Source organism: Dermacentor andersoni, chromosome 3 (genome assembly GCF_023375885.2).
Source record: "Dermacentor andersoni chromosome 3, qqDerAnde1_hic_scaffold, whole genome shotgun sequence".
In the NCBI taxonomy this organism is placed as follows: Eukaryota; Metazoa; Arthropoda; class Arachnida; order Ixodida; family Ixodidae; genus Dermacentor; species Dermacentor andersoni.
In genome coordinates this window covers 64,476,732-64,503,172 of record NC_092816.1, presented here as the reverse complement: position 1 = coordinate 64,503,172, position 26,441 = coordinate 64,476,732, and the positions used below count along the sequence as shown (strand labels likewise).

General features: G+C 41.9%; 1 protein-coding gene across 2 annotated transcripts in view; it reads right to left on the bottom strand.

Annotated features, from left to right (window-relative positions):
• The window catches only part of unc-104 (kinesin family member unc-104), a 64,998-nt gene extending 38,998 nt beyond the window's left edge, over window positions 1-26,000 (bottom strand). The window contains exons 1-22 of one of the 2 annotated variants that reach the window (XM_072287184.1): window positions 25,720-26,000; window positions 20,192-20,353; window positions 19,220-19,302; window positions 18,509-18,588; window positions 17,731-17,896; window positions 14,541-14,719; window positions 13,708-13,819; window positions 12,560-12,703; window positions 11,439-11,517; window positions 11,267-11,345; window positions 9,357-9,493; window positions 7,743-7,911; window positions 7,334-7,409; window positions 6,848-6,927; window positions 5,784-5,875; window positions 4,935-5,075; window positions 4,794-4,838; window positions 4,383-4,460; window positions 3,793-3,877; window positions 3,622-3,694; window positions 2,666-2,783; window positions 628-782 (exon numbers count right to left, since the gene is read on the bottom strand). In XM_072287184.1, coding sequence (XP_072143285.1) covers window positions 628-782; window positions 2,666-2,783; window positions 3,622-3,694; window positions 3,793-3,877; window positions 4,383-4,460; window positions 4,794-4,838; window positions 4,935-5,075; window positions 5,784-5,875; window positions 6,848-6,927; window positions 7,334-7,409; window positions 7,743-7,911; window positions 9,357-9,493; window positions 11,267-11,345; window positions 11,439-11,517; window positions 12,560-12,703; window positions 13,708-13,819; window positions 14,541-14,719; window positions 17,731-17,896; window positions 18,509-18,588; window positions 19,220-19,302; window positions 20,192-20,291 — 2,271 coding nt within the window. In that variant the 5' untranslated portion in view covers window positions 20,292-20,353; window positions 25,720-26,000. Of the gene's footprint in view, window positions 1-627; window positions 783-2,665; window positions 2,784-3,621; window positions 3,695-3,792; window positions 3,878-4,382; window positions 4,461-4,793; window positions 4,839-4,934; window positions 5,076-5,783; window positions 5,876-6,847; window positions 6,928-7,333; window positions 7,410-7,742; window positions 7,912-9,356; window positions 11,235-11,266; window positions 11,346-11,438; window positions 11,518-12,559; window positions 12,704-13,707; window positions 13,820-14,540; window positions 14,720-17,730; window positions 17,897-18,508; window positions 18,589-19,219; window positions 19,303-20,191; window positions 20,354-25,719 lie in introns of those variants that run through there. The other variant, XM_050194250.3, reaches the window with a different exon arrangement.
• Window positions 26,001-26,441: the final 441 nt, after the last annotated feature.

Genomic DNA, 26,441 nt, shown 5'->3' with positions numbered 1-26,441 from the left:
TGATGCGCATTGTGATGGAAGTCAGCAGTACAGGCAATGGTGATAAGAAATGTTAGCACTCTTTTGCAAGGCTGGAATGGGTTCATTAAAGTAGCACTAAATGGAAAAATTATTTGGACTGTATTAGTAAAATACCCTGCTGCACTACCAAAAGAAAGCCACTTTTACTGTTAGAGGAGCTGTGGTAAGCCAGAAAAGACACAAAAACGAAAGACGGGTGGCAACACTGCCTCAAACTTCTCACAGTAGCTCGCCGTGATGTCATGGTTTTTTAACGGGTCTCGTTGACTTGTTACCAGTACAGATGGACTACGTTGTATTCTAAAAGAGCCCAAGGCTGAACTTCGCAAGTTTCAAGAACATTTACGGTGCCACAGTGGCCCAAATACAAGAAAATACTTTAGATTCCACAACATCACACTGAAGTACCAGCACTGGGCTTTCAACACGAAATTCGAAAGACTATACTATGACCGCCATTTTCTCTTGTAATAATCTGCCTATTACCACAAGATAACAAACATTGACTCTTAAAAAAATCCTTTATCGGTATAAACTGATGTTGTGTTTCTCTTTGGGGTCCCTTTAAAAGATGGAAAGGTTATTCTAATGATTGACAATATTTACCTTTTTCTTCAGTTCCACACTGATGGCGTTGGCTTCCTTGAGGAAGATTGCGTTGCCCCAGAGATCGTCCCTGAGAGATGTGAACTGGTGGTATTTCCATTTCTGAAAGGCCCAAGCGGCGACCTGGTACTCCCGATCACTCCAGGGCTGGTCAACTGCGCGAGTTTGGTCGAAAATAACAACATATCCAGTCTGTACAAACGAAGAGCTCACACAAAGTCTGCTGATTTTGTATCTCTGCATAAGTAGACATCACAAGAGTCAAACCAAGGATGTCTGCCCAAATATAATTGCAGCTTCACTTTTATTTTCCTATTCTTTGCACTGTGCTTGCCAAGCAAGTGCCAGAGCTACAGTAGAAAGCCATACTTGGGCATTGAGCAATACTGCAAGTTGACTTTCCTGCCTGCCTCTTTTGTAGTGTGGTGCAACATAATGCAAGTGCAATATTCACAAGGAGTTAAGATATGTTGTTCACACCTGCATAATACAGCCTAGAAGTTGGAGCTATGTGGGAGCATGAGGAGGCAAGGATAGCATGGTGTAGAACCATAGAATAGAGTGAATGAAGAGCTTACAGGCACCTATTAACAACTAATTGTAAGCCTTAATGAGGATGTGCTGAAGGGCTAGCTGGTTTGGCACATTTATGTATCATGTACAGCTCACACAGAAGACAGACAGGGAAAAAGGAGGACACAGAAGTTGACACTGTGACCGATGTCATCATTATCATCATATCATCATATCATATTATCATCATTATCGGCTTAAGACACACATAGGTGCAAATATGCACTTCGGAAAGAACTGTTCATGCTTGTTACAATATTACACCCTACCAGATTTAGTCCAGCATAGTCATAACTCATAACTCAGCATTAATCATAACCAAAGCAGTGATAAAATCTGGTGACAATTTCAGGTTATGTAAGCAACAGGTGTGACAAAATTTGCATTATAGACATAAAGTACAGTAGAACCTCATTGATACGTTCTCGTTACGTATGTTTTCCTGTTTCCCGTCGCCAACGTTGGCAATCAAAAACACACGAAAAAATGACCCAATAGAGTTACACTCATTTTTTACCAGTTCATAAGTTCCCGTAGAACAATTTTTCAACACCAACGTTCAGTACATTGGCAAACTGCGGTCATATGATACATTTTCCGGCCGCTAGATCCCATGTAAACAAGAAAATGTGCAAGGCATGCGCGATCGAGAATGGTATATAGGTGTCCGCCATGGAAGCTTCACTGCAATACTCACCTGCCCGTCTTGTGTGAAAACACCAGCGCGCACTCAGTTCCTCATTTCTGTACCAGCAAATCTTCTCCGGGGCCGTTGCACATCGCATTCGCAGCTATCATCGCCAATCCTACTGCAGTAAGCATCTTCACCTATCTGTTTCACAGCGTGTGAATTGTAGTGCCATTGGTAGCGTACTGCATGCTTTTAGTAGGTAATACTCCAAACGCACTGCCATTCCCTGCTGCATGCGGCGTGATGTGGGCATCACGTTTCGCTTCGGCAGCATCCGGCCTCTCCCACCGGCTCGATTTCGTCTCGGTTTCCTGTCGCCGTGTTCAAACACCACGCCATAGGAAAACAAAAAGACGCATCTCGTCTCGGGCCGGCGGAGCACCACCAGCTCAACGCACGTGGGCATCTCGTGCCTGCCGCAACAATCTGCGCAATGCTTAACATTACGCAAGATGTCAACAATAGTTGAGTCAATTTTTTTTAGTTACTCTGGATGGCAAATTTTCCCGGTTAGTACGTTTTTTCTTACAATATTTTTTTTTTCAGAACGTATGAACAATGTTATACTGTACTTAATTTGTATGGCATTCAATTAGGGAAAATAGAGTTTACATGTTGCAGCATATATCACATAAGTGCAATGCCCATCTAGAGCCTATCACCTAAGTCTAGCACACACATTTTTGTAGAGTAGCTTAAAACTTAAATACTATGCCCATAAATCAGAATCCTGTCCAATTGGCTAGCGAAAGCTGTAATAAAGTAGAAACTTACAGACAGCGTCGTCTTCAGCAGTGGTTGTTTCGTCTACGGTGCAGGCACTGTACATACTTGAAATCATGGACTGTTCCTCTACTTGTCGCTGAAGACGCTCAATGTGGGCTTCATATGTCTGAAATAGGTTTCAACAGCACAAGATTGTTGCACCAATGACAAAGTTGTTGCATCACAAACCCCTGTCATACTACTAATAGCTATCATCAATACTACATTTGGTAGTACTGAAAGCTGGGTGAGTTGGTGTTGGTTCATTTTGGGAACCGTGTGAAAAGAATACTAATAGCTTCAAAACGGCCACTGTAATGGTGGTTGAAATTAACAGTCCCTGTGCTATTAAGGAACACAGCCTCTACACTAGTAGTGCTGCAATGGGTATTATACCTGTGCCACATGGACAGCAAAAAATATCTTTAGCTACTCAATCCATTAATGTTTACAACCGTTCATGTGGTCCCACACAAACATGCTTAATGGCACTAAAACCTGATGTCACTTGTGGCACATATTGTGCATTCTCACAACTCATCTGGTCATCGAATGTGCCACTCTTACTCCCTAGTTAGCCCCAGTTATGGCTGCACATGACAAAACACATTTCAGAAGTAGTCTAAAATAATTTTACATAAAATATGCATGTCAATGTTTTTGGTGGCATATTGCTGCACTTTTGCCTGCTAAGTAACTATATTTAATTATATTACAATTGTGAAATAAATGTACTGCATTCACTGCAGCTATCGTAATCATGATGTTCAATGTCATTAAAAATGGACATGCGGCAGATACTTTAGATATGATGATATCAAGAAACTTGAGGTTCTAGACTCTTGTAATGGCATTAACCTCACCTGTGTGGCAAGGGTATTAAGTTGTTGAAACATCCTCCAGCCACGATGACCATAAAACGATCATTCATGATCATGATCATGATGATCTATGTATGCCCTCACCTTCCTCTCTTGTTCAAACTGCTGGTCGGCCTCTTCTTTTTCCTTTTTGTACTGCTCCTCCAAAGCTACAAGCCTGAAAGAACAGAAGTGCATATGAGAGTTTGTGACAAAATTGTGAACGTCCGTGAAAGACAGGGGTAAGGGTAAAAAAAAGGAAAAAGAAATGCATACTTCTTCTCCATTTCTTGCTTCAAATCAATGCCTTGTTTTTCCAACAGCTCAAGTTGAGCAAAGGACCAATCCATCGGCTCTCCACCTGCTCAAAATAAAGCATGAGCACTCTTCAATATGCATAGATTCTCCAGCACACCACCAGGGTCAAAGAACAAAGGCCTAATTACTAAAACTAAAAGCAATGATTCAGTCAAATCGGATTAAATCTTATTTGATATTATACAACAATGCCACATGCTGCAATGTAGTACTAAACTTGTCTATCCCATTCTGTGCAAGACAGCTAACAAAGTAGACGGGAATTGTTTTCCTGTGTAAATTAAAAACCTACTGGTACATTATAATATTAAGACCTTCACATTTTATTACATAAGAAAAAGAATACAGGAAACATAATGCTGATAATTATAACACAAATAGGTTCAAGAATGAGCATAGCTGCTTACATCTGCATCCTGCATTTCGCACAAATTAAACTTGCAGAAAGACCCAGAATGTGCTGTTTCAACCTTAGGTGTACTTGAACATGTGAAGCAGGCTTGCTAAAGGAAATAACAAATAATGATGGACACAGCAATTGTTTTTACCATTTGAGTAAACAGAGTCATCCATCTTCTTGCCTGAGGTCAACAATTCAAGGCGGTCACCTTCATCTGGTTGGGCTTCTGAAACATAGACACAAACATTAAGCAAGCTTGGCTGCAAACACATAACAATACATATTTAGCACAAAGGTGACTGCCCTATTAGCAAGACAAGTTGCACTCAATGAACAGGTTGCCTAGCAACACTGGGAAACATTTAAGATGGCTCACAAACAGGAATGAAGTCAAGCGCTCTTCCACAAAGGTGCTATGGTTAGGATAAAGGTTAAACACAACTTTAGCTCTAAAAAATTATTTATTACACATGCACGCTATTCTTTAAGCCTTCTGTCTACGAGAAAAATAAACAAGTAAATTAGACGAAAGGAATAATGAACAGAGAGATTAACTTACTTTCAGGCACCTCAACTGGTGACTTCCGCTCTCTACTTTCCCGTGCTGCAAAAGCAATTTAATAGAAACACAAATATATAACTTTCATCACATCACATGGAAATATTTTTGTAGAATGAAACAACTTAGTGTGAACAGTACCTTGCTCAGGATGCTGAAACCGAAACACGTGAGACTTCCCCAAGATTACTCGAGAGCCAGTCTTCAGCTGAACGGCGTCGACAATCTCCCGCCCATTGACATAGACGAGTGCCCCTTGGCATGGGTACAGGGTGACGGTGCCTGCGTAGTTGCAGCCGTGAGAAGAGGTCTTGTTCTGCCTCACCAAATGTCTCCAATATGAGCAACAAACCTATAGTTTAGATGCGATCAAGTGCTATATTTATGCTAATACTAATTGGCCCACACGGCTGCCTAATGCATGAATGCATATGCTCCGAATAGGCCCGAGTTTGTAAACAAACTACTTCGTTGTTGCTAATGCTCCCTTTGTGCTTTTAGCAAAGCGTGCCTTTTAATGTGCACAGTAACAACAGAAACTTTTTAATGCTGCGATCGAGTACCAGGATATAATACTGTTTGATATTACAATGGTGGCTGTACATTAGTCACAAACTATTAGAAAAATATTCAGTGTTCGATTCAATTTGCTTCTGGCACTATTTGATTTGTATTCAATTCATTCTCAAAAACTGTTATTTGTACATCCCTAATAGCATAAAGGTTTTGCCTAAAATATATTAACATTAGTGAATGAGTAAAACAAGTTTAAGGCATTCCCAGTTCACTCAACATTCAATGAGCTCCCTTACTTGACCAATTAGTTAGCCATTGTCACTGCAAGCAACACAGGCAATTGGATCACACATCATTCACCCACGCATGCACAGAAAAAACGGCAATAGTAAGCGTAGTACATGGCAAGATGCAAGTGCACAAAACAGATTTTAGTGAAAGCTATAAAAATGAATAAAATTCAGGCTGAAATACCTTCGTTATTCTCAAACCAGCAGTGCTCGTTCAGAATCTGAGAGCCGCTAAGTTTGATGTCCTGAGCTACATTTGCATCCGGCCTTCCCACTCTGAAAAAAAAAAAAGAGAGACGAACATAAATACATTACGATTATTGCAGCTTCATGAAAAGAGTGTAGCGTTTATTGTGATGGCTAATAACACCACTGCGTGCAGTAAGACTTGCCGTGTCTTATGCAGCTATTGAAGGCAAGGCTCCATCCAGCAACAATACAGCTGTCTTTACCTTTAGTTCCCACTTTCCTGTCTTTGCAGACCACTCCCACTCCAACTGTTTCACTAAAACCATGCAGCATTGTTGAAGCTAGTACGTATTTCAGTAAAATTGGATGGTTATAAAGAACAGCGGCACACACGCATACGAGTCACGACATTCTCTGCTCAAGGTTTAGAATACCCTCACACAGACCTCTCAACTGCAGAGCATGACATTACAGTGCTCTAAAGAATGCTGTTAATGAAGTGTGAAGCACTGGCAAGGTGTGGCAATTTTTCTTTTTCATACCATTTTATCAGCTACTATATCAACATGCCTCAAAACTCTCACGACGCTGCACAGTCCTCGTGACGCCACCATCAAACAGCAAGTGGATGCGCTTCCTAACAAGCTGTGCCCTTGTACAAGCATTTTCATATGCAGCTGTTCACATATAACAGCTGTAGTTGGTTTTGCAGTTACATGCCACCGTATGTATACAACAAAAACCAAAGGTCAAGCTCCTAACCCCTTCTACAACGATAATATGAGGAGCTAGGAAAGGTCAATTCTAAACTAGACAAATCAGTTATACAGATGTTAGTAATCAGTATCGAAATCCTTTAGTACTGCACAACCAAACAGTGGGGAAGCATTGCAATTGAGCAGACTGGTCTACACGGGGAATTTACATTAGACCTTAGATTCAACTCAAGTGCATTGTAATGTTTGATGCTTCGCCAGTGATCTTCACGTTATGTATATATCAGATGCTGTGAGTACATTCACAAGACGTACAGCCACAAAACTACGCAGCACTGCTCACCTTGTTATCCCATCTTTTATGTAATACAAGAGGCATTCAGACATGAGCGGATCTTCATTAAGATTCACTAAATGGGGAGTCTGTCAAGAAAATGATGAAATATAGTTAATTAGTGCAACAGCAACCACAATTATTTTTTAACACGTTCAAGCCAATAACATGCAACCCAACAGAGGCATTGTATTATAACAACGGCACAAGAATGTCCATAGCTCTACTTCACAAGCATGGAGGTAAACATGTATATTTTTTTCATGTTAGATGCAAGTAATGCAATATCAAAGGGGATACACCAGGCATTTCATAACCAATGTAGTATCTCAAAAATTCACCACAAGTTTGGACTTCTTTCAAAAGTTAGCTGTAAAGTTCACGCATGCACAAAGAAAACTGTCATGCTTAAGTTGACATGATGCTGTTAAATGTTCTTTATCACATAATGTAACAAAGAATTACAGTAAAACAAAAGTTGCAAGCAAGTCTCACCTTTTTAGGGGAAAACACACCTACAGTGTCACCATCTTCACGGAGGGCTACGCCCATTTCAGCTAGAACCGCTTCCCTGTCAAGGGAAAGGAAGAAAAAAACATACTGTGATATAAAATGGCTCCCGTTAATGACATAAGCCTTTCACAAGCAAGGCTCCATTCCAATCTCATTTCAGCAATTCCGTACCAGTCCTCTCTAATTCACAGAAACAGAAATGTCTTAATTAGACATGCAATAGCTTCAGAATTGTTTCGAGCCTTCATCAAGAACTCTGGTGAACTGCTTCTCCAGAGAAGGGTTACAGCAATAGCAACATTCTTGTTCTTCAAAATACAAGCGTTCCTGCTATTTGATTTTTGCACTGCCTGCGTGCTGAATGACAAGATGACTCAGGACGGTAGCCTACCTCTGTAGCCGTATGGCCTCTGTCTTCTTCAGCTTTTCTTCCCAGGTCTCATTGAGCTCAGCAATAAGCTTCTCAGACTCCTGGAGCTGCTCTATTGCATTCTCCGAGGCCGCAGAGACGGACAGGTGCGGTTTCCGCTTGCCAGTCTCCACATTCATGTTGTCGTCAGCTGCCATGTCACAACATTACAGCTCAATTAAGTAATGCACTTTACTGGTTGCTGTCCTAGCCTAAAGAGCAGCAACCAGCCATGTTTTGCAACATTAGCTAAGCTTAAGTTTTCTGTGCAACAAGCATCTACACCAATGCATGGTCATCCTAACAGCATACTATAAGTGGTTACGCAATGCAATGACACCACCTCTAACGATAACCGGTTATCACAACAGTCTTTTTCAACAGCGTAAAGGACAAGGAAGAGACGAGTGCACACACACAGCGCTGAACTTACAACTGGTTTTATTGAGACGATTTCCACTGCTTAAATATGGCGGCAACCAATCTCAAATGAAAACACACAAAGACACACAAAATTGGTGGAAATGACAGTACCTGAGCACAGGGCTACAGTGACACATGAACAGCTGTGCACGTGTTTCCTATTTACCTTCAAGAAAGCGCAGTTCTTTTTCTGACAGAGATATTGAGGCGGCGCTTACGCATTTGTCTTTGCATTTGTGGATTTCATAGACTTCAATAGTCTCTCTGGCAATGTTTGTGCGATTATCTGACAACACGCTGCACTGACGGACAATGGGATAACAAGGCGCTTTCTTATTCTTTTTTCTTTCTTTCATGCAGTCTCTGCAATGATGACCAGATGACCAGATGACCAGATACGGCGTTGCTCACGTTGTTATGTTCCCTTAGCCGGTCATTGAGGCAGTGACCAGTTTGCCTCGCTTAGAGCTTGCCACAAGATGTGCGTCTTTGTGTATTTTCATTCGAGGTTGGTTGCCACTGTACTTAAGCAGTGGAAATCACCTCAATAAAACCAGTTGTAAGTTCAGCACTGTGTATGTGCACACATCTCGTCCTTGTCCTTTGCACTATTGAAAAAGAATGTCACACCAGCTTGCCTAAGCTTCAACAGTATCACAAGAGGTTTTGTTCATTAACATCTTATGTTAAAAGTAAGCAAGTATGTGCTAACAGCACTGTTTGCTTGCCGCCACAGCTTGCTCTTAAATAGAATATTTATACAGAAAAAATCTACCACAGAAGTCAAAAGGTGCAGACATTTACCCTGCATTAACTAAAGGCCTACAAAAAAATAAATATGCCATACTATCAAGAATGCAGCACATGCTCATACAAGCAGTACCATAATATTATAGCAGCGTAAATATCACAGTGACTCTTCCTAAGGATGCACAGCATTTGAGGAAAATATATACTGCCCTACTTTGATCACAATAGCTAATGTAGCCTTTGCAAAAACATACAAGTGATTACGCTTAAGTTCAGCACCATGTTACCCATATTTATTAACCCAAGTGGCATGACCCCATGCTGTTCCTTCTAGGCTAACCGCAATAAGTATAACCACGTTTAAGCAAAAAGAAAGAAACAGGGCACGTGGCTGCAACCAAGCACAATCTGAAAGCAGCTCACCATCAACATCGATCCCTTCAGCCAGCAGCAGGTTTTTGAGACGAGAAATCTCATCCTTGAGCTCCCTGATGAGTCGAGCATTGGCATCCTCATTGACGACAGCTTTGCAGACTATCTGCTTCGCTCTGTCAGCATACCTGCATGCGAGCATTAATAATGAAGTATGGCTTAGGTAAAGGGCGTTATGATCTACACAAAGTAATCATCGCCATCGGTTAGACAACACCAGCACCTTTCACACAATTGGTAGGCTCTAAGATGAACAGTTTTTCTTTCTTTCTTTCTTTCTTTCCTTTTTTTCTGTGCGGGGCAGGCATTTTTGGTTAGCTCAAAGTCACTTTAGGTAAGCACTAAAGAGTGTCTGCTGTATTTGATGCCTGCATCTATGCAGAATTCCACTTAATGCAATGCATTCTGGATAACCTTGTCTTTACCCTTTAGCAACAAAAACTGAAAATAAGAAGTATAAAGCCTATACTGTGCCACTTGGCAAAATGACAGGAGCGCAGATGAAATTTCAAAGCAGTGAAGCCACTAGTTAGGCCACTGTCACAGGGTGTTTAGCAAATAACTATTTTTGAGTTCCCCTGTTACCTGTTTTATATGTATGACTGTGGAAGTCTTAAAGGGCCCCTCACCAGGTCTGGCCATTTTGAGCTGACAAGCGCACAGCATACAATGCGCACTAACGATCGTGTTTGCAAAGAATTACATTGCTACGTGCCACGGAAAGGTCTGAAATTTCAATCTGAATGCCGTTTTCCTTTTCCCTCGTGGCAACCGCGCTCCAAGCCAGACAGTGACATACTCGTGTACCTGCACCTACGTACTCAGGTCCGCAGTGTGACATCACCCGTGGTGACACATGACTTCGAGAATCATTCAAGGCAACATCTGCTATTTGTGTGATCTGTTACTTGAATTGACAAATTGAAGTTTACAGAAATAATATAACATACAAATGGAATGTCTACATGGTTTTTTTTGGTTTTTTTTCTTTTTACTTTGCGCTGAAACAAGAGAGATGCATTTCCACTTTGTCTGCTTGTTCCCACTGTCGTGCAGTCACGTGCACAGGTATCAAAACCATGCCATTTTATACCAAGTTCCAGCGCGTTATCATGCTATGCGATCCGCTTGTTCTGCCTCAGTATTCGTGTAGCACTGAATTACACCTCTAGTCATGTGTCCTTGTGCACAGCATGCAAAATTGTGCGCTGCACGAAACCAGACAATCACAACAACCTGTGCGCAGTGCCGAGAAAAAAATAAAGCGAGGAGAAAAAAATAATGAAGGTGGGGCCCGTGACGTATGCGTCATGCAATCCTCATGGTCGAGTATGGGAGAACGCAGGGAAGGAATTTCGCTTTTGGAGGCTAGACGGGGCGAGTGGAGAGAGTGTCTCACTATGCAGTGGATCTTGCCTCCTGAAATTACGGGTTCGCGGCACTTCAATATTTCTATCTCAGCTATTAATGAGCCGATTTGAAAAATTTTTTGCGGCAGAAAGCTCCCTAGAGGACACAACAATTTTCAGTGTATAACCAGAATTTGCTATGGGGCCTGGTGAGGGGCCCTTTAAAGAAGCATATATTTCATTGCACTATATGATCACAAATTCAATAGACCTCTCCCTGAGTACGTCACACGTTACTAGTGACATCACATCATTACATCACCGGAGCACATGGAGTGGCTCTGGTTGGCAAAACATCGCCTCTGCCAGCTCTCAGCAAAGTGCAGTCGCACAGTGTTTGGTCCGGGTGTTGTGAGTTTTGTGAATGAGTTCTTGGGAGCCATGACATAGTGTAGATTCCATTCAGTCATAGGTTTAAATCAGATGAAGGTGACCAACAGAGGCCAATTCTCTGGATGTTGAGTGGTTAATTCTCTGCACAGCAGAGCTCACCTCAGCGTGCTCAAGGTCTCCTCATAGTTGATGTCGGCCGGGCTGATTGCCGCAATCATGGCTGTTTTCGAGTTGCCACCTGAAGCAAATAAACCCATGTATGGTTAATCCACTGATGACGATTAACAAGGTGTCGTAAACATAGGTCTCATGCACACTGTTATCAACATACCCAGATTTTCCCTTAGAAGCCAGGTCAAAACTGAATCCCGGTAGGGAATGAAGTCACCCTTGCGTTTTTTCTTGGTCGCCTACAAGTAAAAACAGAAAAGTGTGAGTCATCAGTAATAAATCCAGCAATTCCTAGAGCTACATCATTCTGTCAGCCTGAATACATACAGCTGCACACTTTAGATATGCCAAGTATGACTTAAGAAGCATAATAGACAAAACTGAAGCGAAAGAAAAAGGCAGATCAGGATCATTCCAACAGTACTCACCGCCTGGTTCACATCCGATGCATGTAGAAAGAAAGGACATGGATAATGTTAAAGCCTTCTCAAAATTTCGGAAACAATGAGAGAGGAGAACTTGTGGCTGGGATAGTTATTAATTCATCTTGATAAACAGCCTGAGGGCAAAAAACACACTTACATGCATGCATGCACGCACGCACAAACATCCAAGAAACTCCCCACCCAAGAGCACTTGTTTGGGGGGGAGCCTTTTTTGAATGTTTGTGTGCATGTGTGCAAATATGCGAGTATGTTTTTTACGCTCTTAAGTTTTCACTGAAAAAGAAAGCTTAGATAACCCTAGGATATAAAGAATAGAATAGTACAGAAAGATTCCACAATTGGCTTCTAAAGTCACTCTGTATAGTTGTGCAGAACACATTTAAATAAACTATAGAATATTCAGATGAACACAGATAAGCAGTTTAATTTGAAGAATAAAGAAAAACAAAAAGGTGCAATATTGCTCCATTAAGCTGAGAAAAAGTATATTTAGAGAAACGGGATGGTAAGAAGAGCAAATTAGGCTCAACATAATTTTACAAAATTATGAGGAGAGCACAATGTCATGATTCTCAGTCCCAATACTCCACCAGAGTTGATCAGTCATTCCCCAAAGCTCGCATGAGAACAGCACTGGTCTTGATAAAAATAATAACTAAGCTAAATACTTTTCACGAATTATCAACAGGTGTGATATGCCTCAGTTTTGAGACCCCGGCCACCATCAGACCCTAGTGGTCATACTCAAAGAAAGTGTCTGTGAGAAAAGAGTGAATAACACTAAGAATAAAATTCTGCAAATGCCAAGTGAGATGAATGCAAAAGGAATTAGTACCACTTCAGCAAGCGCCGAGATGACCTTGCCCAGAGTGGTAAGCGACTTGTTGATGTTTGCTCCTTCCTTCAGTCGAGTTCCTTGGGCCCCTGTGGAATCAGCCCGCTCGCTTCCAGCTAGATCCACCAGGCTAATCTTGCTCACCTGAGGGATGAAAACACAACAGCAGAGGTGACACTTCTATCCATTTTTTGAGTTTACACCCTACAAAGTATGTGCCATAATCAATTGCTGACGACTACTGAACAGCAGTTTCAGGTGATGCACTTAACCAAATCTGTCACCACTCGTAATGCCATGGTTTTGGTGCAGTGAGAAATCAGACTTTCACAACAACGTATGGCCAACTGCACACTTCATTCATGACAAAGTTAGCAAATCCAACTGATAATTGTACACGGCACTGTACCTTGCCTTACTCTTTACACCTCTAATACATGATGTATTAGACAGGCACTTATCATAATGAGTGGCACAATCATTATGAGCGAACGGCACAGATAATTAGTTCCACCATGCTTTCAGTCAGAAAGAAGCATGCAGTGATATTACACACAAGCAATACTAGTGAAAATTAGTTTAAGGCATACCACGCTTTCTTATCCACACTTATTCTGTAAAACTATCACAATCATTGAAAAGCTCACAGGAGGAGCAAGTTCGTAATGTTGCATGTTAGAAAGCAAGGGTAGAAACCTGACAGTGAACAAAACAAAAGCACCTGTACAAAAATGAAACAGAATGATCTGAGTTATCTTCCATGCCCCATTTCTCCCAAGACTTCTTAACCAAAAATTACACATTGAATCCACATGATGTAATATGTTGTAAACAACTGTCACGACAATCTATATTTCAAGAAATGCAAAATTTTAGTCTTGTTGGTAATTAACACAACTGGTTTCCTCATTTGTTAGCATGTCTTATGGTCTGACTGTTAAAAAAATATTTTAAAGCTGAACAACCACAAACCATTTAGAGATTTTAGCATCAAACAAAAAAGTGGAAAATCGAGCTTACAAGAGAACTGTTGCTTAAAGTAACTTTTGAAGAAACTTGCACACATGTTCTACAGATGTCAAAGTGCGGTTAAGCATATCCTTCCTAGTCGAATGTTGTTGTTCTTGGAACTGGACTTCTCAACTTACCCGTTCTGTGGCAAGACCTGTGTCCTTGTCCGTCTTCCTTTGGGTAAAAATGATGGTGAACACAGCATGTGAGCGACTGCTGGTCTCATTCATGTTGGTGGCTGCTACAGTCCTGCATTCAGTGATAGTAAAGATATCTTTGAATCAATGAAGCAACTTGCATTGAGAAAAACTGGTTGGTTCTGAAATTGGAAAGTTGTACCAAAACTGCGCGGAAAAGCTCTAGATTTGTATAAGACACCTGGGGCTCCTTTAAATTTGCCAAAATTTGGAAAGTAGGAGTTTTTGCATTCTGTCCTTATTTGAGTACAGTGCCTGTAGCCAAGGATTCATCTCGTAACCTTGTGCTGAGTGGAATAACCCTATGTTCTCGCAGCCGCTGTGACAGATTACACATATGAAGCTACATTTAATTAAGTTAGAATTTCAGAAGAAATTGCAAGACAAGAAAATAAAAGTTTTCTTTGATTTCTGTCATGAAAGTGCAAAAAATTATTACAAATTTAGTTTCATGCTAATGTTCAACTGAGAGTGCACATGAAGTGGTTTTGTTGCCTTCATCCATAAGAGGATGAATATCCTGCTGGGACGTGATGGTCAAAACCTGGTTGTCACCTTCAACCAGGACTCCATAACTTTTGTTCTCTTATGTTTCTATGATCTGATCCAACATTTTCAGAGTCAAAACAACAATGTACATGGTGCCACATGACAAGTTATTATGTGGCAGCTGGCCATAGGTTAGATGCCTCAAATGTTTTTACTGAAGCAAAAATTTCAATTTCAAACTTAGCTGTGGACAGTGGAGTGTTTAAAGCTACACACATACATACCTGGCCTTGTTGCCTTCATCCATGAGCGAATGGATGTCATGGTAGGAGGTGACGGCCAACTTGGAGAGGTCCTCCACGTAGGGACCCAGCAGAGGGTGCTCACGGACTCGTAGGTTGTTCTTGTTCTTTGGGTTAAGAAGGTCCCGCACTCGCTCGCAGTAGATTTCCATGTAGCTCACCTGTCAAGAGACCAGGTAAAGTCGACACAGGCATGTACAGACATCATCATATCATTCCCAATGTCTCACAGTTAAGGTGTAGCTAAGGGGAACAGTAGTGACCTCTTATGGTCACATAAAGTAACAGGTTCGCCTGGGAGAAAAACCTTATGCAACCTCAGGAAAAGCCACACAACCTCAGAATATCTTGGGATCATAAGCTGCTGCACAGAGTACAATGTGAACATCACCACTACCTCCAAAACAAAACCATGTCACACACTCTAAGGGCCTGTTTCTACCACTTACCGACCGTGTAGCCTTGCACACAAGCAAGATTGCTCATGCAAGACTCGGCATGTAGCAATAATATGTAATAAACATCATTATAAGCGCCACATTCACTGCAGAATTGAGTCCACATTAAAGCTATTGTTCAATGGGAACGCTTACATGCAACAACCACCATAATAAACCCCAAAATGAAATCAAGCCAATGAACTTGAAAAGTTAAATGCTGAACACATAAAATGCACCAACTTTACATGTTTTACAAGCTAAATGTCATGCTGTGGAGAAATATGGTATTGACATTATGTTTGCATGCTTGGTTTAAGCCAAAGGATTGAAACCTTGGAGGTCATAACTTTCAGAAAACTTGAAAACCCGCCTTACAAGGCCTGTGCTTTCTCATTGTGCATGCCACTTAAACTGACGCTACTGAAAGCCAAAGCACCACGATTCAATAAGGGATGCAAAGTACTATTGTGCTAGTTTTACAACATAATAATCAGTTTATAAACTCTGTAAATATTACTCATAGTACCTTCATGCCATTCTTTTCTGTCACAACATCACAACATTTCAAAATTTGCAAGTCTAGCACATGGATTCACTCGTTATAAAGAAACCGAAAGTCAACAAGTTAACTCAGCTGAAAACATTATGCCTCTGTCAAACAGTCTGTGTGCCCCAGCTCCAAGGATAAATGCCTCTCATGCACTAATAATAAATGCCTCCAATGCCCTACTCTACATGTTCAAGGGAGCCAGAACAAAAGAGTGCCAGTTTTCAAACTTGAAAAGACCGAAAGTTGAGAAAAAATAACACAAAGAAGCTTAAAGAGAGCAACAATAAGGTGCTGAGGTCACAGAGGAGCCAAGTCGGCATTCCTTAAAGGCTCAGCGAGAGACAAAATGCCAAGCAGAAAATGACACTTCCGCATTGGGCACTCGGCCAAGACACCAGTTGGGCAAGAAGCCAGGACGACAGTCACAAAGCTGTAAAGGTCGAAAAAAGGGCGGGAGAAGGAGCGGAACCGATTATTCATCCGTGTTTCCCATTGTTCCCAACTTCCCTTTCCTTTCCTTACTTTCCCACACCAGTTTAACATTTCGTCCACTTGTCTTGTCATTAGTGTGCTACGTTGGCAAATGGAGCACGCAAATGAGTGAACAATAGTACTGGTGGTGCAGGGTGTTTTTTTTCTTTCTTCTTTTTCTTTTCCTTTCTTTTTTTTTAATACAGACGCTCATGAGTGGTTGAAAATTAGTAAATGGAGGAGAAGGGACACTGTTTGCAAAGTCGTATAAACAATATTTTTTTCTAATTTAAGCATAAATGCTTATGATTAGCTGGTACAATTTAGCCTAGAACACCTCAAAAAGAACTTGAAGTGGTTTCATTAACAGCATTGCCTTCCTGCTTAAGTAGAGTGGAGCAAAAAGAAATTAGGAAAAGGGAAAGTGGCCAGAGGTATTTTTTGTGTGTGTGACCAGGTGCCCATTCTTAATAGCAAGCAAACGAACCTGCACAGATTGCCTCGACACCGTTTTCACACCTATCTTTTTTTTTTAATCAGATTCCACTGCTTAAAAACGACTAATGTGATGTGGCCTTGTTGTCAGCAATGTCATGTAATCCATATGGCTTAAGAAAGTGTACATGCAGGTTATGAGTTTGCTACATAAGTTACCATTTTCAAAGTTAGCCTTTTCCATACTAACCTCCTTTGTAACCCAGCATGTATTCCACTAGCCTACTATTCCACTAGCCTACTATTCCACTAGCCTGCAATCAAACACTCCATTAGAGATCAGCCTTTCATCACAGCCAAGGATGGAGGAGTAGGGTTAGAACCATGAGTGACTACAAACCCAAACAGCACACCATTTACCTTTGGCTGCATTTAAATTAAGATCTTACAAGCACTTTGGTTATAGCACTAACATAGACAATGATAACGCATATTTTGTTCACAGTAAATTACTATGCAGAGTGATGTGTGCTGTTAATTTTGTATTAAATATTGGATCACAGAAAATTAACAGCGGGGTGAAGCTCTTATAACTTATGAACTATCATTTGCATGGTTTACAAGCTACATGCAATACAAACATCAATCATTTGCATAGAATTGTACACTTTAATTCCAGCACTAGCCCCATTGTTTGGGTTCCTTAACACCAGAAAGCCCTAAATCACTTATCTACATCAAGGAAAATTCGAAGAAATCGTTTGCCATTATTTCTGGCCATAGAGAGTAGACTCGTACAAAAGAAGGCATGAAACGTTATCCAAGCAAAAACTTCATTAGCATAGTAAACATTAATTTCTAATTGGTTCGCTGATGTATCCACAACTGGAATCTCACTCTAGCATATCAATCGCGCAGTTATGTTCCTTGCATTAGGTATTCAAACTGCATTTGCATTTTTCTTACCGATGGTCAAGTGCCTGTATCAAACGCTTCCTTCAGCTGCGACAATGGTGACAAGGATGAGATTTTGGGTTGGCACAGCAAATTACTGAGCCCAGTACACTCAGCACACCAAAAAAAAAAAGAAGATATTTTGAGCTTTGTGGAGTTAATGAGAATTTGCAATCCACCTTCTGCTCCTTTACAAGTGCACTGAGAATGCGTACAACCTTTGGGTAATACCAAATCTCCAGTACGATTGGTGCCACACAACTGAAAACACAGCATGCAGACCCCACGGTTATGAGCACAGGGAGGCATCCTCCGTGCTCACCTCAACAGAGTAGAGCATGTCCTCGGATACGTCCTCTTTGATTTTGCGGAAGAGGTCCTTGCAGATGTGCGGGATAATGCCCTCCTGCCCTTCCTCCTGACGCCCCATCATGGTGTAGCTTTTCCCTGCACCTGTCTGGCCATAGGCAAAGATGCATACGTTGTACCTGCCCAAAGGGGAGAAAAAACAGGAGAACAGTATGTCTCTATTAAGTTTCCAGAGACACCGCCTTGTATGAGACAGAAGTCAGAAAGTCAATTGACATGAAGTGCTACAATCAAGAAGGCAGGTAAGGTTCACTGGCTCAGATGCACTAGCTGTAGCCTGTAGACTGTTCTTCAAACAGCTACAGAATTTTTTTTTACCTTAGGCACTCCAAAATCAACGTTGTGAAGTAAATGTTCCATATGAAGTAAACATTCCGTAAGCACAGTATCTCTGCATTATGTGGTAGGACTGTACTATGAAATGAGCATGGTCTAATTATCATGCAAGTTAAGTGATGCCCGAATTTCACAATGCTGTCATTAGTAGCCTGCTGTGCACACATAACCACACGAAAACATTGGTTTCAAATGACTGCACAAGGAAAGCTATAGCAAGATGGCAAGGTTGATGAGTTGGTTAAGGCCCATTTTAAAGGTTCTAAACAGTGGAAACAAAACAAGCACACCAATGCACTTTTATTTGTACCTTTGTTCTTGTTTTGTACATGCTTTAAGATGAAGAGAAACTGCTATGAGCATCCTCACAACCTGTTTGTGAATATTTCCCTTACCCTTCAAAGGAGTGCAAAAGCATCTCTTCTCCAATGTCATCATAGACTTTGTCTTGGGTAGCAAAGTGAACATCTGTGGGCTGCAAGCAAAAAGTTTGAGAATCACATCCTGATCACAGATCCCTTTCAGTCTATGATTCATGTGACTGACAACAACACATACAGTGCATTGGTCTATGACCTGCGCACTACATTCTGTGTTTTATTTTATTAAATTTCATCTGCCCTTCACGAGGAACAATTAAGTTTATAGTGCTGTACACTGCAGATGCAAGCAGGACAACAGTGAATCGGAAATATACTAGAGCATAACAACAGTTACATACACACATGACTCCAGTATAATTGTGTTGCACCCATGACAAACACAATCATTGGCTCTCAATAGCTTTGCAAACCCTTTGCAGAGGTTCTCAAATTAAAGAATATGAATTAAATTAAAAGAATAAAAAACAGAATACGAATCCTCTATCATCTATAAACTGTTATAATACACTCAAAAAATTTTGCACAGATTTAACTGTTCGCTTGCCGTCGTGGCATCATTGGTATTAAGCACACCCTTCAGGTTAGAGCATGTTTTCCTGGCCAGATATCTAAAACACGTGTTCGTGTGAGCAAAGAGTTTTCATGTGTTCACCTATGTTTCCAAGCATGCAGCTCTACGCATAAGAGGCACAGTGCGCAAGAAAAGACAGGGGGCAAACTTACATCATGGGACCAATATGAATAGTCGTAGTTGAAACTTTTTGCGGCTTCCTTGCAACCGGGTGGTGCCTTGGGATTTGTGATTGCTGCAAAACATAGCCCACTTCTCAATTCCATGCCGTGGCACAAGTGTTCAACTCCTCACATACAGTAAATACAGTGCTCACTCACATGCTGAGAAAATTGTTCCAATATACAGTGCAGACTAAGCGCTGAAAAACACTTCATTGATACAGATACCTTGGAACAATCGCCAAGTAAGTGAACACAAATAAAAGTGTTTCAAAGAAGAAGAACAGTTTCAGTGTTATATATGCATAATGAACATTTGTTACCATGCAGCTACTTGAATAAGAGAACATCTCAGAGCAGCCAGACACAGCAACTCAAACATTTTAGGACAGCAATTTTGCTATTTCATAACAAGAGAAGTGGTACTGAGAAGACCTACAAGAACTGATGCTAAACGAAAATTATTAAATGAGCCTTTGCTTGTCACCTCAACCTTTCTCAAGTAACAGACTATACTCTAAGGTTGGCGTCACACTCTGCACCGCTTAGGACAAGACTGAGAATGGCATATTGTCAATGTCTGCATCACAGAAAAGCAACAGAAACTGCTGGGATACATAATCTCAGTCTGTAGCCTAACAATTGTCATTGTTCTAGTGTGACAGACTCACTGAAAAAAAAAATTTATTCATGGAAAATGGTGGTCAACATGTTGGCCAACGTACTATAATATATACTGCCACAGGGCAGAATTATTGAAGCATAGGTGTATTTGCAAGGTATTTACAAGCTGCAGCAAAGCTGCATACACAAGATGGCTGCCCAAACCAGCCACAAGCCCTTCTCGCCAAATCGTCTTTGTTCATAGTCACACAATGCCCCACTGCTCCATAACAATATAGTATTTTTGAGGTTGCATGATACCGACAATACAGCACATAGACAACCTTACAGCATATGTACCTGTTGTGTTCCCACTCATAGAAATGATGCACTTGCAGTCCCTGCTTGTCTCGCGGTTGTTGAAGGGCCGCACCCTCACTGCCACTTTCACAGACGACATGGCCACCTCCTCTCAAGAGAAACAAGGGCGAGGAGGTGGGCACAGATGGCTGGGAGCTCGGCCTGCACGTGAGAAACACCGGAGTAAGTAAATGGTTAACGATGGTTAGAGAGAGAGAGAAATAAGGGAAAGGTAGGGAGGTTAACCAGAAAAAGTCCGGTTTGCCACCCTGCACAGGAGAAAAGGGAAATAGGATTTAAAAAGATAGCAAGGAAGAAGAAAGAGTATATAAATGGGAATCGGCGCACAAAATTGAAGCAGCACATGCACTTTTACAGTCTCTCTTTACAGTCTCCTACGAGCAGGCATGCACCACATTATTTTCGGTGAGTCTTTCTGCATGTCATGCTTTTGGTTTCGGCTTCCACAGGTGGCATGCAGTGTCGCATTACAAGCCCCTAATGTCATGCGAGCAAGTGTGATGACATATCTGCTGTTGCTATTTCACTATTAGGAGTGACAATGCCTCCCTGGATATGTCTCACATATAAGTCTTGACATACATGTTTGCATCCTATGTCAGTCATAGCAATTAACATTGCATGCTCTGCAACATTTCTGCATTAATTTCTGTGCCTTTACTGCGTAAACCCACAGGAAATCAACAGACAATGAAGTCAAGAAAAACACAGGCTAAACACATGCACAGTGTGCCACCCCCTGACTGTACCATTAGTTGCAGCATTGCACATGCAATGCAGAAAATATCGGTTCAACTACCATCAATGGCAAGTTGTCTTTTTGTCCATTTTAATTTCACTTCTTTTTTTAATTTCCCCTATCCTTTCTTTGACTTCATTGTTATTTGAATTCATTGGTTGCAGCTAACTAAAGATTCAGCCCCTTGGTTCCTCTTACTCTTTCTTGCTCATTTTGTGTGCATACAGCGCTGTGGTATCAGTTGCACTAGATTTGACTCATCAGGAAGCCAAAGCCATGCATAATAATGCTTTTCATTAAAGTTATTCCACCTATGGATGCAAAATATACACACTGGCTCAGTGTGAGGAGAATACAGGAATCCGAGGGGCTTGGTTTTTTTATTAGCCACGACCAGATGAAGTAATAAACAATGAAGCCAGGGAAAGCATAGGCGAAGTTAACTGTTACGTTCAATCGAAATGTAGACACAATAAGGTAAAGGAAAATGAAGGTGGCCAAAAAGATAACTTGGACAATAGGGCATGCCATGATGCCATGAGGTGGAATCTGAGGGTTTATGGGATAGTTGCCTGCTCAGTTACTATGAGATGTCAATGTTCAAAAAGGGACGTTCTATGTACGCTGCCTTGGCCATCAGTGGTGCTGGCTAACATTTTAAGGGCTAATCTTGGCACATATACAAATACCAAAGAAAGCGGATGGGAGCTAGGGAGGCTGCCACAGTAGCTGAATTGGTAAATCACTGCACGTGTAATGCAAAAGATGTGGTTTCAGCTCCCTTCTGGGCAAGCTATCTTTAAGCCCACTTTTATTTCCTTTGAACTAATTATTTTTTCATCAACTGCGAAGCTTTCTCTCTGAGACACCTGTGTCGGTCTATTTATAGCTTGTACAATCATGTGGATGACAATTTTCTGTTTCACGATTATTTGTTTTATCCAATGCATGATGCGCTCAGCTGTAATTTTTCAGTTTAACTTTAGTCCTGGAATGGTAGAACCACAACAGCATGCTCACGACGCAAAGTTCGGTCACTTGCTCTACGTCTGCTGTACGCTAGTTTACATAGATAAGTCTTTGAACATGTTGCCCTAGACATCATCATTAGTCTAGTTACGTCAATTAGGGAATGAGGGCTTCTCCTGGAGACCTCAAAATATCCTGCGCCGGGCATTCCTCTTCACTACAATACATTTAAATTAAACGTAATAGCTAACTTGCCCTGGTCTTTTGTTCGCTTCACTGCCTGTTGCAGCATACATTAGCAGAGTGGGTGCTACGACTTGCAGTCAGTAGCTGTATCGTTGCGCAGCTGTCTGTGTTCCTTTTTTTTTCTCTCTCTCTTTCTTTTTTTCTTGAGATATCTTTCCTTGCATGAGCGGAGAGGCGAGTTCGGGGAACAGCACACCCCTGTGGTTGTACTGTTCACCCCGAAGCCCATCTCATATTTTCTCAAAACTGTTCAGCAAATGCTTCACGACTGCATTATGAATCTCTTAAATATGTTTGCTTTTTCAACACCCATAATTTGTCACCATTATTCGTCAAAAGACTGACAGCTGTCTTGGTGGCTTTGTGTTGGTTCTAGTCAACAAGTATTGTGGTTGGCCTCCATGGTTGCACGCTGGCAGGTTGTAGGGAGTTCACGTCGGATGCACGACGAGACCAAATCACAGCAAGTGCTGCCCATCAGTAATTCAGTAATGTGCAAGTAATTATTCATGTAACTAAATGCCAAAGAAGCCAAATAGGGAAAATTTCTACGAATATTCTATGTACTTGCATAGTCTCTCCGGCATGAAAGAAGTGACTACATCTATGCTACATTATAGTTTATACCTATAGAGAGAAAACAGATAAAATTTCAATCTCTGTGCAACATTAATGCTAAAGTGGTGAACATAAAATAATGAAATAATTTTTCTTTTTTGCAAAATGACAACAACAAAGTGGACTTGTCACCAAGCAGCAGTCATCATTTAATTCAAATAACCATATTATAAAATAATAGGCTGTCCTTTCATTTATTTATTTCTTTAGTCTCACTCCCTTAAGTAAAAAAAAAAAAAGGGAAAGTAAGAATTCATCCAAGGTGCTAACACCTGAAGGCCACAGCATAGTAAGTTTCCAACCAGTGGGACTTTAGAAGTGATACTTTCAGGGAATACTCTAATGGCTCAATAGTATACCTATGACCTGCAACAAACTAAAGCTGAAATGTACAGAGGCACCACAGCAAAGAAACAGTCATGGTGTTCATTCCACTCCACACTGTTTCAATTTTCAATAATTTATTTCTAAACAGATAATTGGTTTCTAATTGGTTTCTGTCGTTCTTGAGTTGGTTTCCAGACAATGCATTAGATATATCTACTGCTTGTGTACGAAAAGAAAAAGAAAATTTTGTTGCATTCTCTGAATTGAGACAGCACAGAGAGACTTAAAATACTTAATTTGTGAGAAGTTGGTGGGGGCTATTGGAGGCTTCTTTAATGTGATTAACTATAATGAACAGCACAGGCAAACAATTAATGCATAAAAAAACAATGCTTTGTGAATTCCAGTGTACATAAGCTAGACTTACTTTTTTTTTCAGTTCTGTTTTTATAAAGCTATGTGTAAGTCACCGATACAGAACGAAAAGAAACAAAAAGAATGTTGTGATCCACTTTTAAACATCACAAATTTGCGCTACAGAAGATGCATCGCATTCAATACAAACAAATTTTCACTGCAGTACAAACTTGCTGAAAGATATTGGAATGAACTGATCAACAAGTACGACGAAAATTCACAGATAAAAGACCTCAGAGATCAGACTGTTGTGACATGTGAATGTGTAGAGTCAAACATATATATGCACAAGTGTTTGTCAAGGGCATGTAGAGACAAATCTTCCAAAGTGCTCTGGACCGAACACTCGATAGAGAGCCCCAGAAACAAAAGTAGGTGAGCCAGCTGCCATTCTGATTACAGATATATCACGACCTTGAAATGTCACTTAATTAAGCGCAACGAACAAATGATCAAAACCACTTAAAGGAACGTGGAAATTTAAAGCGGTGCACCGCGCATCATATCCTTCGCGAAATCAGAGAGAAAAATTGAAGCCATACGGAACAAAATTCAGGAGAGAAGAAAGCAAAAACAACCGTATGGAAAAAGCAGCAAACGCCCCCTTCACTATAAACGGTGCTGAAAATGCGAGATTTTTAAGCCTAAACCTTCGTTTGCTCCTTCACTCGTATTGCCAAATGCGCTGCTTACTAGACCAGCGATACTTACTATGTCGAGTCGATTTCGCAAGGCGACTCGGACACCCGCCGACACATGAGTCATGCGGCGCGACGACACTGTAAGTGCGTGCCCCCCCCCCCCTGAGAAGCCATTTTTTCTGCATAGCGTGCGAGCGCCGCAGTGAAGGCCGCCATCTTTGAAACAAACACAACAATAAAAGAGCGGAGCGTGGGCCGGCGGCGGGATGGCGATAAATGAGCGCTCGAAAGCTTCGATTCCGCTTGGGAAGGAACAGCGCAACGTCGGCTGTTCCAAAGAAAGAATCCCGCCCCATTCCAACACGCCGAGCAAGCGACAACGCAACTCAAAACGCAAAACGAACGCAGACGCGAAGACCGTGCGAAACACACAAATGCAGATGACAGGCGGGGCAAATAGTACCGCGAATTCAAGGACAGCGTCGCAGACAGGAAAGTTACGACGACAGCTTACAAAATGTAGGACAAAAGCATAACGTTACGCGACGTCGAAAGAAAGGTGATTGTGCTGCTCACGTAACAATAACACCGGTCCGCCGGGCGGCTCAGTTGCATAGGCTAAAGCGCCCGTAGGCAAGGTCAACCGCGAGTGAAGAAAACACGGTAACACAAGCAGAATGGCAAGGCACGCGGCGTGTTCAGCAGCGTTCTTACGACGATCGCTGCAGGGCTGGCCATATGTTTTCACATTACTCGCGGTGACTACTAGAAAGGGACGATATGTATTGCCGGCAATATGTGCTCTCTCGAAGTTGCACCGACGTGGCTGGCTTTCGTTGAACCATACCCGGACACACGGAGGCGTGATCATCGACGTGCCGCGGTCCACCTTCAGCGACAGATTAGCAAAACATTAAGAAACAGCGCGGCGAAAACATGTTTTTCCTCTTCAGCGAAGCGCAAATGGATAAATGAGCATCGACTACGAGTCATAAAACAAGCATCCATCATACTTACTGGCTAGCGTACACACGTCAATTAGACTAATTACAACTACCCACGGGAAAACAAGCATAGATGTAGCTTTCTATTCGTTCCAAGAGTGTCACGGGAGGTACAGTAAAAAAGGATGCGTTGTAGACATCGCCACCCTTCAGAAAGGAACTGCCGAAGAGTCATGTTTTTATCGGTTTAGTTCTTTTTGTACGCCCCTACACAGAGTTCGAACTAGGTTTCGGGCTACGAAAGGCTGGTACGTAAAAATATGGAGAGCTGCTGTTAGGCCTAAACCTGGAGCGCTGACTCCGGCGAACGTTTCTGTCGGCAGGCGCAGCAGACGGCGGCTTGCGCAGCACGACTCACAACTGAATGCCGAAGGCTTCTGAAACTGGAATGTGGTTCAGATTTCCCAGATAAGTTGACGTAATATAAAGCGGCTCCAGAAGCGGCGGCGCCCGAGAAGAAATCGAGCACAGGTGTATAGTATATAAATAAGAGCCAGAACGCGGCCGAATAACGGTAGCGCAGAGGACAGCGTAGGCAGCACAGACCTGCGTTCGAAGGCGACGGTGTGTCAGAGGCGGTTCAATGTGGAAGACATGGTGGCAACGACGGCATCCTTTCGGTGCACGAGTGGACGATCGAAATTCGACGACAACGGAGTGGGGACGACAGATGCAGCGGTGCAGACGACGGGGGTCAAATCCGAATCATCCTTTCTTTTTCGGGGTGGTTGGGAAAGGCAGCGAGTGCTCGCGAAGGCGCGCCTCTCGGCCACAGATGGCGGCAGTCCGGGAGTCAACAGCGCCGGCCCCGAGCGATCCCCAATATGTCTGGCCTCCCTCTCCCTTCTGAGCCCTCCCTCACTCCCCAAAGAGGGAGCGTACCCACCTTTCTTTTCCCCTGAAAAAGGGACGACGCTTCTGCGCACGAGCACGGAACGTGGGGAGAGTAGGGCGGACGTTCTTCTCGCGGAACGGAGAGGCGGTACTACGGTTCCAGGTGAAATCGCCACACGCCACTTGCGGTCTCAATCACAAAGACGCCCACAAGCACGTGATGTGTTTCTCTCCTTTTAGGTTACATCCATAACCTTTCCCTTGGCGGGCGGTTCTTTGTCTCCATTTCTCGTGGTCGTAAGAATAGTCTGTTTCCTTTAGAATACCCCTCATCTGTTTGTGATGCGACGTATGCGTGCACTATTTACTCTATGCTCTATTTTTATGTCTTCTTTTCGTCAGCAAGCGGACGTGTTATCCTTCTAACAAAACAG